At 39.9% G+C, this 20,343-nt stretch overlaps 1 protein-coding gene across 1 annotated transcript in view; it reads right to left on the bottom strand.

The window, feature by feature from the left end:
- minar1 (membrane integral NOTCH2 associated receptor 1) overlaps positions 1-5,386 on the bottom strand; it is a 32,174-nt gene extending 26,788 nt beyond the window's left edge. Inside the window, exons 1-2 of the mRNA XM_046857630.1 lie at positions 5,236-5,386; positions 2,464-4,743 (exon numbers count right to left, since the gene is read on the bottom strand). Of these exons, the coding sequence (XP_046713586.1) occupies positions 2,464-4,698 (2,235 nt within the window). The 5' untranslated portion in view covers positions 4,699-4,743; positions 5,236-5,386. The remainder of the gene's footprint in view (positions 1-2,463; positions 4,744-5,235) is intronic.
- Positions 5,387-20,343: the final 14,957 nt, after the last annotated feature.

Genomic DNA, 20,343 nt, shown 5'->3' on the forward strand with positions numbered 1-20,343 from the left:
GCAAGATTTGGGAATAACAAAAGAAATATAGGCTGCAAAAATGTTTTGTTGAATGTAGGGCTACAACAACTGATCAATAAAATCAATAATAATCGATAATTAATTTAGATGTCAACGAATGCTGTTATCGATTAGTTGGGCTGCACAAGTTTCGGTTTAGTGTGATGGCAAGATAACATGGCCGCTATCTTGCCATCACGAGTACAGGTCAACCGACAGCAGGAAAAAGTGTGCACCCCAAGTGACGGATGAAGGTGAAACATCAGTACGGTAAACAAAAACTGTATAATCCTCATCATGTGGGAATGGTTTAATAAAGTGCTATTGGGTAAACTGTTTGTTGGTAACTATGGGACAGTCGCATTGAATCTGTTTTGTCGTGACTCGCGAGCATCAGGTTGCACAATCACCTTGTTTGTGACAAAGTCTAGTTTATTTCTATAGCGTTTTACACAACAGACAGTGTCTCAAAGCATCTTTACAGAATTTAAGGAGTTAATGTGAATGGTGTGTATTTATCCCTTATGAGCAGCCATGGCGACTGTGGCAAGGAAAAACTCCCTTAAATGACATGAGGAAGAAACCTTGAGAGGAACCGGGCTCAAAAGAGGAAACCCATCCTCATTTGGGTGACATCAAGAGTGTGATTATAAATCTTTCAACAATACAGAACACTGGACTAACATTAAACAAAAAAATAAAAAACAAAAGCAGCAAATAACAGTAGCAGTAAACGATTAAATTGTAGTAACTGTTGTGGTTTTCAGCGAAACCACAGTAAACCAATGCATATTATTTCCTTTTTTTTTTTAATCAAGCCTGTTAGCTTGCTGCGTTTCTCCCATTCTCTTTTTATAACACTTTTCCACCACAACAGTTAACTTGTCTGTTAACAATGTTGGAGTATATTTTATAAAGATTTTTAAGCATTGTTGTTAACTTGCTATCTGCAATTATCATTAAAAACAATATGAATGTCGATTTTTGCAAATTGCTTTACCTTGCATAATCAAATGCTGTTTTGTTTGTTTTGTTTTTTTGTTTTTTTTTACAGAAAGAAACAACTCGGCATGAGTGAATTTGTTCAAGGAGAAATCCCCATGCACTTATTAACAAGCAGCCACTATAAGCTTTATAAAATGTCAAAATTAGAGATACATAATATGTGGCACACACCTTTAGTACACCTTTATACATAAATACCCTGAATTAGGGTTTTATATGGTTATAATAAGCAAAACTAAAAAAAATCTAATTAATCGATTATTAAAAAACAACAACAATAATAATAATCGTCCGATTAATTGATTATAAAAATAATCATTAGTTGCAGCCCTAGTTAAATGTCTAATGAACATTAAATGTATAGATGTAAAACCTGAAAATACTGACAATCCAAATTCACAGATATAATAAATAGGTTAAAATCTGTACTACTGACTGTGTTTTCTAATAGTACATTATGTACATTCTGTTATATTGCACAAGAAGCACACTGCGACTTAAACACACCGAACACATTCATATTTTGCATAATCATGTACTAATCACTCAGTAATCACTCAGGTTTGCAGAGTTATTATTGTTCATTATAAGAAATTAATAAAAGGATTATCTAATTTAATCAGATACAAATATACATTATTCATTTGGTCTTGATTGTTTTTTTGTTTTTTAATTAAGGTGTGAAAATGTAAAAAAATATTCAGTCACATTAAAATTATTAATTAATACTGGGATGCACTCAAAATTAATAAATGCCATTCATTCTAAAAAAGAGAAGGCATTTAAGCTTTCACAAAGCATTAGAAACATAATGCAGTTTTATACTTATGTGAGGATCAGAATGTCAAAACTCGGGTCAGGACACTAATTCAATAAAGTCTCTTGGAGGAACGTCAGTACAAAACATTTGACCTGCGCCCTAGCAAAGGACATAATAGCAATTACCATCCTTTTCCACTCATGCACCTAAAATCAATTCTGTAGTCGGATATGTGTACTGTATTGCGCCCTGTATTTTTAGCAGACGACTTGCATCCGAGATTTTCAGTGCGCTACTGCCCTTTGTGTAAGATGATGGATGTGTTAACTTAGGAGGTGGTAAAAGCTCTATTCTTCTGAAGCCTTTCACCAACAATATGCCTAATAATCTGACTATGTATTTATCTTTGAGCTCGATGCACCCTTCAAAACGCTTCTCTCATTTTGATTTCGGAGCTTATAAAACAAGCAAGAGTTTGTTGTTGCACTGTCACGAGTGGACTAAAAAAGGAACATTGCAATTATTCACTGTATAATAAGGCAAAATGTATATAGTTTCCATTAAAACCTATTAAGGTTTATAGAAAAAGTACTGGATTAGGATCATAAGCCACAATTTGCTTATATCTTCTTCTACTCAGCAAGCTAATTTAATTACCTATAAACTTCTACAAAGAAACAACAAACCGTTTTCTTTACCTCTTTGGCTTTCCTGTGTCTGTCCTTGCTTTCACAATGTCGGTCCTTCTCTTTCACATCTTCTCCTGGATGGCTTGAATAAGAGACAGTTCTCCAGTCACGAGGTGAATTGGTGATGCTGGCCACTTTGGACTCTGTAGCACTGTTCTCCTCTGTGAGTGACCTAGAAGACCTGCGAGTGAACATGCTCTTCTTTAGTGCCTTCACCCTCAGGCTTCCACTTCCACTAGCATCTGAGCAGCACCAGTCAGTGTTTGTGTCTACTTTGACAGTGTGGCCTGTGGTGTGGCACTGGAACATGTGTGGTGAAAGGTCCACATCTGTCTGAATCTGGGCCATGCCAGCCTCATTTGATTTTCCATTGGCTTCTGGCTCTTGGATCTTCTCATCCAGCCTGGTGAGCTTAGTCAAGACCTGTGAAATCTCACCACGCACTCCTGAGAGGGATTCAAGCTTCTTCTCGATTTCACCAATCCTGAGGACCAGCTTGCATACACTCGCTTTGAGCTCGTCATCAGTGTTCTCCAGACTGTGGAATAGATGGTCTAACTTGCTGGCAGACTTGCCAAGTTTGATCGTGTTGCGATCAGGTGAGCTATCGCCATCTGACTTTGTCACCTGAGAGAGTGAGCCATTGCTGTTGTAACAGGATGACTGGGGTATCCCAATAGAGTCACATATACTCATATCATCCAGAAACCGAAATATGTCACTAATGTCATCGCTGACAAGCTCACATTCCTCATCTGCATGTTTGAAAGGTGGCCTCTCTGCATACTTGTGCATGCTGTAATCTTTCAGCTTCCTCTGTTCTGACTGGTCAGTCTGAGTTCCTACACTAAGAGCACTGTCCATGTTAGCAGTCTGGAGCGATGGACAGTTGATGCTCTTGTCCTTATATCTCTTTCCTCCTTCCCTCTTTTCAGAACTTGGACCACAACTAACAGAGGTCATCTCTTTTATCTTTGGTCCGCTGGACTTCTTTGAGAAGCCTGACGGAGATGCTGTGGGCTTCTCTTTGGCACACTGAAAGTGCTGGTCATTGTCCATCATGCTGATATGGCGGTGATTGTCTACTGGCTGTTTATGGTTTAAAAAGGATCTTTCAAATTCAGAGCCCTCATCTGCATTCAGACTTAAGCTCTTGACTGGCCAGGCAGGCTGCCTGCCCGACTTTCCAGAAATCCTCTTGGTGTTCACACACTCAGTGATCGTTGTTGGACCAAAATATGTAGAGGCCTGTAAGTCATCTAGACTCTCATGCTTCACTCGCCCTTTGCTTTGGATAGGGGAGTTGACAGGTTCAAAATAAGGGTTGCTATATGGCAACTCAAAGCTGTGGTTAAAGAAAGTCGGTGGCTTGTGCAATTCCCTCCGGTGGTATTCTCCACTGTCTCTGGCACTGGCTTTAGACTCCGTTGAAACCACATGGGGTGAAAAGGCAACAAGGTTGTGAAAGTCCTCCTTAAAAATATTCCGCTTTTGCATGCACGAGTGCACAGGAAAAGACTCTGAGTTAGGCAGAAAAACCTCCTTGCCACCCGGATTGATGTGCAGTGAGTCGTGGTCAGTGGTGGACTCACTGTCGATGTCCATGGGGAAATAGGTGCTTTGCATCTCACACGGAGGAGGACTGGCACTGGCATACTGAGGCAGATGCTGCAGCTTATCCAGTGATGCTGCTCTACATTTCAGATCCTTGCTGACTCCCAGGAGAAAATTGGGCTCTGAAGCTGGTATAAATGGCTGACAGCTGTTGCACTCAGATTTGGGGCAGGGTGAGTTCCGAGAAGCATGATGACCCCTTCTGTCTGTGCGACCATAAACACTTTCACACTCGTTGTACTTATACACATCTGTATCAGACCTGCATGACTCAAAGGACTGATTCTTATGAAACTTGGGTTTATGCCTAACTGGCAACTTGTCTTTGGCCATCCCACCATTCATCTGGATGAGGTTAAACATGGTCACTATGTCTGCAGCTACCATGAGTTTCTTAGACTGCTGGTCCTCCACCGTACACCTCATTTTGTCCTTAAATAAGGTGGCGGGAAAACTAGGATCCAGACATGCTGTGTAGAATAGCAAACTTCGCAGTTTTGCCAGATGGACCAGGTCAAAACGAGCACACAAAGACTTACACAGATCCTGATAAGACACAGTGCTGTACTTGGTGTCTAGTTCCTCCAAAATCCTGACAAGGAAAATCGAGTATTCTGGCACTGCATCCATTATGGGGGGCTGATGTGAGACTTATCTTAGAGAGGAGGCGATAACCTGCATGAAGAGACAGAAGGGATTAGTTATGGGAGATACTATCTGGCTGTCTGCAGAGGTTAACTAAAGTCCTCTTTAAACCTTATCACAGCCTGCACACAAATTGTAAGACATGTTTTAGTAATAATAATAAAAATAAGAATAATCATAATTAAACTGGTAGTGGTGATGTTTTACTATGCAATATTATTCTTAACCACAAAACAGCAACAGTAAACAGAAAATTGCAAAATAGAAAATCTGATTCTGCATTTGTGCAATCTGCAGTTTGATAGATACAAATTTTGCTTACATTGCAAAAAAAAATATATATATATATATATATATATATATATATATATATATATATATATATATATATAGGGGCTGAAATAAGATATTGAGTCAATTGGACCATCAATTAAAAATCCTTCAGTGAATGAAAGAATATGTTCACATTATTTCTTTAGTAACACAATTCACAGTAAACTAAGACAAGAAGAAAGGACATACCTATTGCATTGTCCCATCTGCAATCCTGTGCATGAAAAAAAATTATTGCTTATTATCCGGATGCATTTCGCTCGCCGTTTCCTTCATGGTCGTGCATTGGAAATGAAGTGGAGGATGAGAGCTCTGATAGCTTTCCTATGCATGCGCTCCGTTTGCAGACTCGCTCGCTTTGGGCTTTGTTGTCTATACAGTCCCGGGTTTGCAGAGGGGGGTATGGAAAGCCAAACGGTTCAGAAACGTGGGAAATATCCAAAATGATTTTACAAAGCCACATACTATGATTTTATTGATTTTTAATTATTTTTTTGTGAGCGTGCGAAATTCTTTCACATGCTCAAATATGGTCGTTTTCTAATGGGTACAGTTATAAAAGTTTTTCTCTTTTGTACGTATTTTGACCAGATATTTCGTTATAGCGGCTTGGTACTGGAATGAACTTCATCTAAATATCTGAACAGTTCAGTCTGTTTTTAAACAAATTAAAGACCTTCATGTTTCGAAATTAATGAAATTAGCACAAAAAAAAAAATATACCAATTTTTATGTTTTCCACTATGGATACCATTAACCTCATCAGCTGTGAACCATTAAAACCATTATCAAATAGGTCATTCTTTAATTGAAATTTAAATTTTTTTTTTTAAATGAGCAGCAGTTAATCTTGCCATACCTGCCATGTGATTAATAACATTATTATGAATGTCCTAAAGCAAAATGTGTGTTTTGTTTTTATATTTGATAAAAATCTCTTTTCATATACAGTACTGTGCAAATATTTTTGGCAGTACAAAAGAAAATGCGCTAAAGTGAGAATGCTTTGAAAAATAAAAATCATTTACCAAAATTGAAAGTAAATGAACAGAATAAAAATCCAAATTAAATCTATATTTGGTGTGACCATCCTTCTCTTTCAATTCTTACTTTTGCACACTTTGCACACCTGCGCAAGGTCAGTGATTGTGTCTGATCAGAGTTAGGTGTATGATTAACCAATTATAACAACCAGGTGCTAATGATCATAAATCTGATATGTAGGTTAAAACGTTTATTTAGCAGCAAGACAATCCCACACAGACAGCCATTAAGAACTATCTTTAGTGCTGAGAAGAACAAGGAGTCATGGAAATTATAGTTTTGACCACCACATAATCCTGATCTCAACATCGAGTCTGCCTGGGATTACATGAACAGAGGAAAGAATGTGAAGCAACCTACATCTACAGAACTGTGGTTAATTTTCTATTGTTCTGGAACAACCTACAGTACCTGTCAAGTTCCTTCTAAGCCTGTGCAAGTGTATCTAGAAGAATTGATGCTGTTTTGCAGTCAAAGGGTGTTCGCATTAAATACATATTTGATTTGGATTCGTCTTCTGGTAATTTTCCTTCTATTTTGTTTACTGATAAAAATACATTTATTTACACACTGCTTTTTTTTTAAAGCATTCTTATTTTTACAGGGTTTTTTCCGAGTGCCTAAAACTTTTGCACAGTACTGTGTATCTGGCATCTGTGTGTTACCAATAAAGACCATAACACCATGGAGAGCAACACCAGAATTTTTTTCATTAAAACGTTTTTTTATTTTAAATTTGCTTTGACTAGATGTACGCAAAATGAATAAACAGTTACATGTCAAATTATGACATGAAAATCATGCCTTCGTTATACATATGTAAAACAACTGGTTGATGTGGCGGCTCAGGGGCTGAGATGTTGACCCTCTGATCAGAAGTTAGGTGTCTGCCAATGTCATAAATGTAAAACATGTTTATTTTCATTCCACTCGTAAATATAACTGTTGTCAAAGTCTCCAGTATTAATAGCAAAAAAACAAGTTGCAGGCCATGCATTTGGTACTTGGGCCTTTAGTGAGGACTTACCCAACTTAATCTACCTCTTAATACCACCACTGTCATGTCACAATGATAGAAACCATCAATATTATACAAAAACGTAATTATAACAATGTGTGGCATTACAGAGAGAGAGAGAGAGAGAGAGAGAGAGAGAGAGAGAGAGAGAGAGAAAGAAAGCCATTTCGAATTTTGAGGGTGAATACCATTTTTACTAAAGCAAGAAACCCAGTTGACAACTCCAAACCTCTACACTACCACCACAACTGTGCACCTACATCATCTGGAGCAGTTCAGAACCAATATTTGTCTAATAACATGACAAAACAAAACAAATGTAAATAAAATACAACATACTCACCAGAGATGCATACTCATGATGCATACTCATATAATTTGCACTGCTCCTCAGGGACTGTAAGCCAGTGGTGTTGCTTGTAGGCACTGGTCTGGAAGTGGCGAACAAACCCTTTCCTTGGCTGAGACAAGCTAGCTAGCTTCAGGGTTGGCTGACCTCTCCTCTAGCTTTTCTGGAAAAGTTAACCTTGAAAATGAATTTTTAAGAATGTCCGAGACTAAATCAATTTCTTTTCCTCTGATGTATTAATGTGTGCAGAGCGCTACATACATGTTTTGCTAGTCAAACTTGTCTGTAACAGTTTCTAAAATCTGATTGGTCAAAGAAACAAACCCATTGCTTATATAGTCTAAGGTACATGGGCCAGCACTACTGAGTGTGAAGGCCCTGGGCAGATTAGATTGACATGGCAGTACATAGAGGCTAAAATCTGATTGAACAAAAAATCTAACATCAACATAAACGTACTGAAAGCGGTGTAGCTAAGAGAACTGCTACATAATGAAAAGAATAGATTGCTGGAAATAAATTAATACAATTTCATATAACAAAAATTAGCATTTAGGTTGAAAATTTAGGTCAGTGCTTCTGATAGTGTTCAGGCCAGCAGAGAAGGCTTTGCTGCCCCTGACTGCCCACCACTTAAAAAGAAAACTTCAATTATGTATAAAACATATTTTTCAGCTTTAACAGTGAATTAGATTTTTTACATATAAATGACCGTATGGCTTTCCACATATCAGTTGCTAGATAAATGAAGCTGCTGTGTTTTTTACCTACATTGACTTAATCATTCCTCCAAGCCTGCCATGCAGGTGTTGGGGTAAATATCAGAGGAAGTGATTTAGAGGGAAATAGTATTCAAGATAAAATAGAAGCCCAAATTTAGTATTAAGCAAGATAATAACAATGAGCACATTCAGATATATATATATATATAAAAAAACTGTCTATAGCAATCTAAGTGTATTACAGCAAAATGTTATTAAACTCATACTGAATATTAGCTCTATAATTACCATGCAGATGAATATTGCATCACATTACATTCAAATATGCTGCTGGAATATTGAAATGACACAAAGCAGTATTATATCATTCACTAAACACTATACATTACTATACAACACTATATATTTAATGAACGATGCTTCTCCCTCCTGCAACATCACATCATGATTTACACCTTTAGTAAAATCTACCATACCAATGCAGAAAAAGAAAATAGACCTCACAGTACCTTAAGACATTTTAGGTAGCATCACATTAATATGTTAAGAAGAATTAAAAAATAAACAAAATAATATAATTTTGCCAAAGTCAGATCAGCTGATCTGTGTTTTGTGTTCTGAAATGCAGTAAATCAATGTAGCATCGTTACATTTAGAAAGAGATGTATAAATCTCACGAGATGCCCAAATCTCCTGACATGACAAATATATCTCTGAACACCATCATCTGTTATCTCTTGACATTTTTTCCTTGTAGTTATGAGATGTTCTGCTCATCCGCCTCTGTTTACTCCATCACTTCAAGATCAATTTTATCGAGGTGGTTAAAATGTACCAAGTAGTGCAGACTGACTTTTTTTTTTTTTTTGTTGTAAAATGCTGAAACCCAACAAATCAATATAATATCTGTGCCTGCTCAGCAGTTAGGATTTGGTTGGTGGCACACAGAGATGGATTTTGGAATTTGATGGAGGTATATGTCACTTAAAGTAAAGTTTCACACTCTGTAGGTATTACAGCTATTTTAGGATACACTTAGCATCTTACTTTCAATGCTGGTCTTAACTTCTGCAGATAATACCAGCAATTGCAAAAGATTTATTAAAACTCTGAAACCATTAGTTCTTTTCCCTTTTGGACAAATTTATGAGATACATGAAGCAACTGATTCATGTGACATTTAGGTTTTGAAAGTCAGCGAGCAACATTAAGGATGAGTACATCAGGCCTCACTATTCTCATGGGCCTGCAAAATGTAGGTAATGTGTCAATTAAAATTCTGTCTTAAAACAGTTACTCAAAGTTACTTAAAGATTTTGGAAGTCACTGTGTGCATTACTATTAAATACAGTAATCATCATCATCATCATTTCCATGATCATTATCTAATAAGTGTTTTTATAGACTAGTCCCTAGTGCTTAGAATAGTCACTTGTCATTTTATTCATTTAGCATGTGTGTGTGTGTGTGTGTGTGTGTGTGTGTGTGTGTGTGTGTGTGTGTGTGTGTGTAAGGGATGGGACAAAAAAGGGTGAGGTATAAAAGTGGGTGCAAGAGTCAGTGGTAGGACATAGAAAGATCACATGTGAATATGAAAGATGCATATAGCATTTATCTGTTAATCTGTAACTGGTGGGGTCAAGGTGGTTTAAGATGAGGTTACTAGTTTGGTAATATTTTGAAAGGTTTTTTAAAAGCAAAAAACATTTATTTAAACCAGTGTTGATTTATTTATTGATTATTGATTAAGCACTTTTGTACATTGCTCCAGATAAGGTAGTCTGCTAAATGTTTTAAATGTAAAGTTAAGTTAAAGTAAAAAAAAAAGGGACAGGCACAGACAAATGTGATAGATATATGAACAAGATAAAAAGCTTAGACCAGTTATGAACTTGAGTAATGAAGCTAAGTTTGTGTGTAAGATTTAGGCCATGCACACTTCAGGTATGAATCCACTGGATCTATACAGTTCTTAATAGTAAGTTATGGTACAGATACAACCAATGTAATTACAACTATAAAGTAACATCAGTAGCTCTTAGGGAACAATTGTGTGAAACATTTAACTACATTTATTTACCTGGTTAATTAATATAAAAATAGATACGGCGTAAAGTATACTACCGTAGTTAAAAGTATTTAGCCTCTTCTTATTATTATTATTCTTTCGGCTTCTTCCATTAGGGGTCGCCACAGCGGATCATCTGTCTCCATACACCCCTGTCCTCTACATCTGCCTCTTTCAACCTAATTACCTGCATGGTCCCATCTTCCCTCACCACATCCAAAAACCTACTCCTTGGCATTCCTCTTTCCCTCCTTCCTGGTGGCTCCATCCTCAGCATTCTTCTACTGATATACCCCATGTCCCTCCTCTGCACAAGAGACCAGAGACTCCCCTGGTGGTTGATGTATGAGACCACCAACGTGTCTCAGGTCTTGGAGGAAGTGTTTTAGTGCCCAAAACACAGCCATCATCTTCAGGCAGTTTATGTGCCATAAGAGATGTAGCTTGTTCCACCGATCTTGGGCAGAGTGGACACTCTTGACCGCTCCCCACCCCGTGAGGGATGCATCCATTGTTAGCGTTATGCGATGACAAGGAGCTCCCAGGACAGGGCCTTAAGACAGGAAGGTAGGTTCTTTCCATTTTTCTAAGGCTCGAAGGGCTCACCGCGAGACCTTGATAATATGGAGTGGATTGCCTCTGAGCCAGCACTGGAAGGGTCTCATATGGAGGAGGCCAAGTGAAATCACGTTGGACGCTGCCGCCATTAAACCCAGCAGCCTCTGGAACTGCTTTATAGTAGGTGATTGGCCCTCTTATACTCTTCTGACTGCCGTGAGGATATCGATTGATATAAGACAATAGTGCCCACAACATGGTCGAATTCCACACTATGTCCAAGAAGGTGGTTCTCTGCAGTGGAGAAAGCGCACTCTTCTTTGTGTTTAGTTTTATCTCCAGCTCCTTCATACAGGCGAGAACGGCATTTTGATGCCGGACCGCCTGAAGTTCTGATCAAGCTAATATCAACCAGTCGTCGATATAGTTTATAATGCAGATGCCCTGAAGCCATAGCGGGGCTAGAGCTGCATTCATGCACTTCGTGAAGGTGTGGGGTGAGAGTTCAAGGCCGAACGGGAGGACCCAATATTGGTAAGCTTCGCCCCCAAAAGCAAACCTCAGGCCTTTCCTTAGGAGGGTGCGCACTTCCTGTTCCAGGACCAGAGACTGCTTGGGTCCCACCAGGGTGGGACACAACCCGTTGAACCGGGAAGAAGAGGACGAATCTCTTAGGGGAAGCAGCCTCTCGAGGCTGGTCTCTGAACCTCCCAGAGTGGATAGAGCAATGTCCTGCCATCCACAGCGATCTCTCGGGCGGAAATGGATGGAGACATCCGCTGAAAGGAGGCTGCACTCTGAGGCGCATCTTGTGGGAGAGCTAAAAGCCTAGCTTCCTCTGCCCAGAAGTCTGATTGGAGAATCATCCTCTCGAGGCTGGCTTCTGACCCTCTAAGAATGCCCTCTAATTGCTCAAAAGCAATGCCCTGCAGCCGTGGATGCTTCCTGAGGAGGGACGGGTCCCTTTCAACCCCAGTGTGGATGGAAGGAGTCACCTGTTGGAGAGAGACTGAACTCTGAGACACATCTTTTGGGAGAGATAAACGTCCTGCCCGCTGTTGGTGTCAAGGAGGTACGGGCACTGTGTAATGAGGTGTAAACCACCCTCCCTGAAACAGGGCGCTCTGGTTGTCAGGGCCGCTGCACCACTGCCCGTTTGTTCGAGGAGAGGACCACCCTTAGGTTGGCCGGCCCCTTTGATCTGGGCTTAGAGCATCTTGGGCCTTGGGCCCTTCCAGCTGGGTCTGGGTGGCAACGCTCTGCTTTTGGGCATTGTCATGCTCAGCCTGGCTGGGGCAGTGCCCGCCGAGAAGCCCCCAGAGAGCGGCAAGAAAGGTACAGCTGAAACGCCGCCGACTGTATTTTCAACTCCTGAAACCTGTCAACGATCACCCCTACCGCGTTGCCGAACAGGGGCATTTAGCAGAAAAAGCCTGTCCCTCTAAGGAATCTCCGACAGGGTACTAAAGTTGACATAGAACAACCCACGGCCTGCACCGTTTCCTTGGTGGCTCTAAGCCCTACCTACTAGCGCCAAAGTGGCTTTCAATGGCTTAGTAGGCAATACCAGAGCCTTCAGCTATGCAGCACCTGGGGAGAAATATCCAGCTAGCATCTCTTTAACCCTGGGCATCTCCCCATAGATATACTATACTCCTCCCACTCCCTATACTACTCCCATACTCCTTAAATCCTGCTATATTTGCGTATAGCGAGTGCGGGGAAAAGGCACGAGCCGCATAGGGGGTCTCCCAGGACCTGGACACTTTGGAAAATACGATAGGCCCTGGGGCAGAGGCTGTGTGGGGCACAGAAAAAGCTCATCCAGCTTGCTGGGAATGCGTTGCTTCCCCTTCTCATCCGGCCAAGCTAACTCTAGCTTGGACATGGCCCGCATCACTACCCCCAGGAGCTCCTTGAAAAGCGCAGGCTGTTAGGAGTCCGTGGGCTCGCTAGCATCCGAAAGTTCCCCCCTTCTCGGAGGAAGAAACACGGAGCTCTGCGTTGCACGAGAAGAAACCGTTAAAGCGCGTGCTTCCCCCGGGAAACAGAAGCTCTGCCCAGCAGGGGAGACTTCAAGAAGAGCACTCTCCCTCGCAGCTCAGGTCCCGCTCTCGCCAAGGTGAAGCGGTGCTGAAGGTTGTGGGGCTTGCAGGCCAACCTAGCAGAAGGCATGGAGAAGGATGAGTGGCGGGAGCGGGAGCGGCGCGTGCGTATAGCCATGTGGCTACATTGCGAACAATCATTTCCCTCGAGAGCCAACTGCGCATGCTCTACTCCCAAGCAAACAACACATAGCTCATGTGTGTCTCCCCCTGTAATAAAACAGGGGCAAGGTGGGACACATATGCAAATGTTTTGCTTGCTTTTCCGCATTGCTTCCACAGATTCACACACAAAGCGGTTACCTGAACAAACAGAAGCTAATGTTGCAACCATCGCTCACCCATTGTGTAGCTTCCTGGTTTAAACCATACAACATTGCAGGTCACACCACAGTCCAATAAACCTTCCCTTTCACTCCTGCAGATACCCTTCTATCACAAATCACTCCTGCCACTTTTCTCCACCCACTCCACCCTGCCTGCACTCTTTTCTTCACTTCTCTAACACATTTTCTATTACTTTGCACTGTTAACCCCAGGTACCTGAACTCCTCCACATTCTCCACCTCTTCTCCCTGCAACCACACCACTCCACTGCCCTCCCTCTCATTCACACACATGTATATGTCTTACTCCTACTGACTTTCATTCCCCTTCTCTCCAGCGTGTACCTCCAGCTCTTCAGGCTCTTCTCAACCTGCGCCCTACTCTCACCACAAATCACAATATCATTCGCAAACATCATAGTCCATGAAGACTCCTGTGTGACCTCATCTGTCAACCTGTCTATCAGCACTGTAAACAGGAAAGAGCTCAGAGCCGATCCTTGATGCTGTCCAACCTCCACCTTGAACCAGTCTGTCATTCCTACTGCACACTTCACTGCTGACACACCTGACTTCCTCATGCAATACCACCATTCCTCTCTTGGCACCCGTTCGTTCGCTTTCTCTAAATCCACAAACAAGAGTATTAAGCCCATAATAGGCACTAATGCTTTTGGTTTCCCTAGCAAATGTACATCTGTAATATCACTCACAGAATGTTATAATTCACTGGATAAAGTAGACAGGAACTTGATTACTATTCAACAGAGCATTGCCTTTACAAACGTTTAAATGGTGTGAGCAATCTGATCTATGCAGGCGGATCTATACCAAGTGATGAAAGTTTTAATGTTTGTAATATCATGAGCCACAATTTGAAAGACCTGTTTGAGTGTGCAAATGGTGGAAGAACAAGAAATGCCATGAATCTCATCTGACAATCAAGCAATTTTTTTAGATTAATCCCTAAAAAACACTGATCTGATCATAAGATTTCCTTCAGGTGGTTTGTCTCAGAGGCAGTTAAAATGTGCAGGAAATTTATTGTGTTGGTGCTAATGAAGAAACTGACATGCAAAACTTTTTTTCATTTCTTTTTTTCGTGTGCTCATGCTGGAGGGCCTAAATAATCAGTCCAACAAACCTATATGCATTTTGAGTGTTCTCATTTGTAATGCATGAAGGCTGCTTTAATGAAGCAATTTTCCATCCTACCCATTCCTTCAAGCAATAGAAGTAGAGATGAGCCTTTGCTTTTTTTTTGGTACCTTTTATCAGGATCCTTTCATTCAACCTAGTATTAAACACAATAAAGGAAAATTAAGGGTGCTATCTCGTTTAAACTGATTTCCATACTGCATTGCAATAGTCATCTGAATACAGCATTCAGATAACACTGAACAGCTTTAGCTAATTCTGTAATCGCCATTTTTAGGGTTGTACTAGTGTTGTAATTCTAAAAGTAGGAGAGTTTGATCTATGAAGTGGTAAGAGTGATTGGCTAATATCCGGCTCATGCTTTGAGAAAAACTGCATAAGATTAAAGGGTGTAATTAATCATCCCGAGTGATGTTGAGAGAGATAAGTGGGTCAAGTGGACAAAATAAGAGGGAAAATATATGCACACCCACATGCAAGCAAGCACACATCAAGAGATGACTGTGGAGATTTTTTATTTTTTTATTGTCACAAATCATTTGTCACATGCCAAAACCATGTTCTTAACATGTGGCTAAAAATATATAACTGCAAAAACAGGTGGTTGTGTGTTACCTGGGTCATGGTTTAATCTTTAGATTCTCAACGTTGATCTGCAAGATTGATGAATCATCAGATCAGCTTTCTTACTAACCGAAAAACAAGGTCTAGCAGTGCAATGTGACAGCGCTGGGATTTAGACTTGCATCGTTCAGTTTAATAGTCCAGAGCCCTAACTGCTAAGCCACCACTCTCCCTGATGGATAACTCCAGAATGTTTTCACCAGCACAATTTCAGAAACTGGAGAACACTTTATCAGCTCAAATATGCCTGGCTAGCTCAGATGGGAGAGCATAAGACTCTTGATCTCAATGTCATAGATTCAAGCCCCATTCAATGATACAAGCCCTCTCGTAGAGGGCAGCAGCAGTATGGGTTGTTGTTATTGGCAGATCTATAGCAACTATGTTGAATTTAATTAGAGGGAAATCATTAAAGATAAATAATTCCATTGTCGCATTTGGCATCTTCATCCTACCTACACAATAGTCATTTAGGATTTTTTGGTGATTATTCAAGTTTATTATTCAAGTGGATTTCATAAATGTGTATTAAATACCAGTAATCCTGACTTTATTTGGACCTGATTAATACTCGTGATTGGAATCAAACAGACATTAAGATGGCTGTGAATTAGTGATGGAAAAATAGATTCTTTTAATGACTTGTTTTTTTGAATCTCAAATCAAATCATCAAAATGAACAAATATTTTTTGAGTCATTTAGTTCATTTCGTTCCTTTGAAAGGAAAATTTTAATAAGCAGAACCCCAACTCGTCTACATACACAAACATATATATAAAGCATCGCAAAATTTCCACAGGTTATGCATAAAAAAACGAATTTAGTAGATAACCACTCAACTCGTTTAGTATATACAGTATATATAGTATATAGTACAGTATATATATATATATATATATATATATATATATATATATATATATATATATATATATATATATATATATATATATAGTACAGACCAAAAGTTTGGACACACCTTGAAAATTGTAAATTGAAAATTGTAGAGACTATGGAAATTGTAGAGTCACACTGAAGGCATCAAAACTATGAATTAACACATGTGGAATTATATACATAACAAAAAAGTGTGAAACAACTGAAAATATGTCATATTGAAGGTTCTTCAAAGTAGGCATCAAGAGAATGCTAAGAGTGTGCAAAGCAGTAATCTAAGCAAAAGGTGGCTACTTTAAAGAACCTACAATATGACATATTTTCAGTTGTTTCACACTTTTTTGTTATGTATATAATTCCACATGTGTTAATTCATAGTTGTGATGCCTTCAGTGTGACTCTACAATTTTCATAGTTATGAAAATAAAGAAAACTCTTTGAATGAGAAGGTGTGTCCAAACTTTTGGTCTGTACTGTATATATAATATATATATATACTGTATATACTAAACGAGTTGAGTGGTTATCAACTAAATTCGGTTTTCTATGCATAACCTGTGGAAATTTTGCGATGCTTTGCTCAGGCCCAATAGAAAATTGATGAATTACTCTTTAGGACTACTCGTTCTTCTGAGTCACATTTAAGACTCATTCACAATGAACGAATCATTCATGAACAACCCATCACTACTGTAAATGCTCTTTCTTAGACAGCAACTAAGAACATTTTATACTTAATCTGTAAACAGTTGATAACTTGAACTTAAGTTTAACTCTAGTTACTGAATTTGTACCCTGAATATATACAACACAAGTTTGCAGCTGATTAGTAAAACACCTTTCTAAATCTAGTTGCCTGGATGAATAATCAACGTTGTGCTTATCTTGTCATTTGTACAAAACAACTAGCTCAGTTTGTTAATTAGAGTCTTAGTCATATCACTGTAAACTCTACCATCCCAATTTGCAATCAGCTTTTGTAATGACTACCATGACACATGAAATAAAAGCTAAGTCAGCCACAGTAGCAAACATCTAGCTAATTTACTTTATTTGTTTTTAACTTGCTTCAGGGGCTTTAATAGACAAGCTTTAATCGCTTTTTATTTATTTATTTTTATTTTCTTTAAGGAAATTGCAGCATTGAAGCAGTGCCTAGATTTGATGCACTCTCAGATGATAGGTCTAAAAGAATCAATTAGCTTCAGGCCCTCAAGAATACAACACAAACAGCATTGTGGAGAGCCTGTGATTTTCAAGATAGCAAAGGTCTGTGGTAAAGCTTAAGATTGAATCAGTTAATACCTTGCAGGGTGCACGCAGAAACAGAAGAGACATCAATAAAAGACAAAGAAGAGTCAAGAGAAATGCTGATAAAGCTAAACTGATATGGCTTTTGCTATGCAAATGCACTGTGTGGTAGCTAAAAATTCTGTAGAATTTTTTCATGCTTGTTTTGTTTCTCTTTCTCTTTGTTCTGCATTTTTGTTTAAATTCCCAAAGAGGAATCAATGACAATATGCCACAGCAGAGATTAAAATAAGGCCTTCATCAATTCCTCAATGTGTATCGTAAGGTTATGTTTAAGTAATACCTTTACCTAGATGCTTGGCCGTTTGTGCTTAACAAGCCAGTGCACATTATGTTTACTTTGAAAATTGATTCACTGTGCCATCCATAAATGCAGGTTAAAGCAAAAAAGAAGAAGGCATATGTGAACATGATCCAGAAATGCTGCCATATTCTCTGGGCCAAAGCTCATTTCAAATAGACTGAGGCTAAGTGGAAAATTGTTCTGTGGTAAGATGAATTGAGATTTGTAATTCTTTTTAAAAACCATGGACGGCATGTTTTCCCAGGATTGAAGAGGATATCGATCATCCGGCTTGTTGTCAGCGCTCATCTTAAAAGTCTTCATCTCCGATGTTATAAAAAATGGGCAACTTTCTCATCTTGAAAGGCATCGTCAATGCTCAAATGTTTATACTGTGCAGGTTTAAGAACAACATATGCTTCAATACATCTTCTTCTTCTTCTTTCGGCTGCTCATATTAGCAGTCGCCACAATGGATCATCCATCTCCATACTACTATCCCCTACATCTGCTTCTTTCAAACCAACTACCTGCATGTCTTCCTTCACAACATCCATCAACCTCCTTTTTTGGCCTTCCTCTTTTCCTCCTTCCTGGTGGCTCCATCCTCAGCATTCTCCTACCGATATACCCCATGACCCTCCTCTGCACATGTCCAAACCATCTCAATCGGGCCTCTCTCTCTTTGTCCCCAAAATTTCCTACATGGTCTGTCCCTCTAATAAACTCATTTCTAATCCTGTCCATCGTTGTCACTCCCAACGAAAAACTTAACATCTTCAGCTCTGCTACCTCCAGCACCACCTCCTGTCTTTAAGTCAATGAGACTGTCTCTTAACCATACAACAACGCAGGTCTCACTCAACTTTCCGTTTCACTCTTGCAGATACCCTTCTATCACAAATCACTCCTGCCACTCTTCTACACCCACTCCACCCTGCCTGCACTCTTTTCTTATCTTCTCTAACACACTCTGCATTACTTTGCACTGTTGATCCCAGGTACTGAAACTCTTCCACCTTCTCCACCTCTTCTCCCTGCAACTGCATCACTCCACTGCCCTCCCTCTCATTCACGCATGTGTACTCTGTCTTACTCCTATTGACTTTCATTCCCCTTCTGTCCAGCGCATACCTCCACCTCTCCAGGCTCTTCTCCACCTGCTCCCTACTCTCACCACAAATATCAATATCATCTGCAAACATCATAGTCCATGGAGACTCCTGTCTGATCTCGACCATCAACCTGTCCATCACCACTGCAAACAGGAAAGGGCTTAGAGCCGATTCTTGATGCAATTCAACCTCCACCTTAAACCAGTCTGTCGTCAGTCTGTCACACTTAACTGCTGTCATGCTGTCCTCATATATGTCCTGCACCACCCTCACATACTTCTGTGACACACCTGACTTCCTCATACAATACCTCAACATCTCTCTCGGCACCCTGTCATATGCTTTCTCTAAATCCACAAACACACAATGCAACTCCTTTTGACCTTCTCTATACTTCTCCATCAACATTCTCAAGGCAAATAATGCGTCTGTGGTAGCAGCACATCCTTCCCTGTATAAATCCTTTTCTCCTTCCTTAGTGTCCAACTTCTCATACAGCTCCTCATATGCCTTTTCCTTGGCTTTAGCCACATCTCTCTTCACCTGCTGCAGCATCACCTTGTACTCCTGCCTACTTGTCTTATCTCTCTGCTGATCCCAATTCTGTTTTGCCAACCTCTTTCTCCTTATGCTTTCCTGCACTTCCTCATTCCACCACCACGTCTCTTTGTCTTCTTTCTATTTCCATATGTCACACCAAGTACCTTTCTAGCTGTTTCTCTTATCACGTTTGCAGTAGTTGCCCAATCATCCAGAACCTCTTCACTAGCACCGAGCCCATGTCTGACCGCTTCCCTGAATCTCACACTACAGTCTTCCCACTTCAGTTTCCACCATCTTATTCTTCTTTCAGTTCTCACTCTCCTCCTCTTCTTTACCTCCAAAGCCCACCACCACCATCCCGATGCTGTCTAGCTACACTATCCCCTGCCAACACTATACAGTCTCCAATCTTCTTCAAGTTGGCTCTCATACATAGAACATAGTCCACATGTGTGCATCTTCCTCCACTTTTATACGTCACCCTATGATCCTCCTTCTTCTTAAAATAAGTGTTCACCATTGCCATTTTCATCCTTCAAGCAAAATCTACCACCATCTGCCTTTCCACATTCCTCTCCTTAAAGCCATACCTACCCATCACCTCCTCATCACCACTGTTCCCTTCACCTACATGACCATTAAAGTCTGCCCCCATCACCAATCGTAAATTCCTAGGTACCCTTCTATCACTTTATCTAATTCAATCCAAAATTTTTCCTTCTCCTCTATCTCACAACCCACTTGTGGAGCATTGATGACATTTATCATCACCCCTTCAACTTTCAGTTTCACGTTCATCACCCTATCAGAAACTCTCTTCACCTCCACTACACTCTTACTGTACTCTTCCTTCAGAATCACCCCTACACCATTTCTCTTTTCATCCACACCATGATAGAACAGTTTAAACCCATTTCCAACGTTCCTGGCCTTACTCTCTTTCCACTTGATCTACCTTTCTCCTCTCCATCATATCATTTCTGATTTGTGATCCTAGACTGTTGCACATGTGGTAACATGGCCTCATCTGAACATTTTGGAGACATGTTGTAGCCATCACATTCAAAAATTTCCTTATTTTTTCTTTAAAATGTTGTCTATGTTCTAGTATGAATAAAATGTGTTTTTTTGCGATTTGCAAATTGTTGCATTCTGTTTTAATTTAAATGTTGGGT

This window comes from Silurus meridionalis, chromosome 9 (assembly GCF_014805685.1).
Source record: "Silurus meridionalis isolate SWU-2019-XX chromosome 9, ASM1480568v1, whole genome shotgun sequence".
Classification (NCBI taxonomy): domain Eukaryota; kingdom Metazoa; phylum Chordata; class Actinopteri; order Siluriformes; family Siluridae; genus Silurus; species Silurus meridionalis.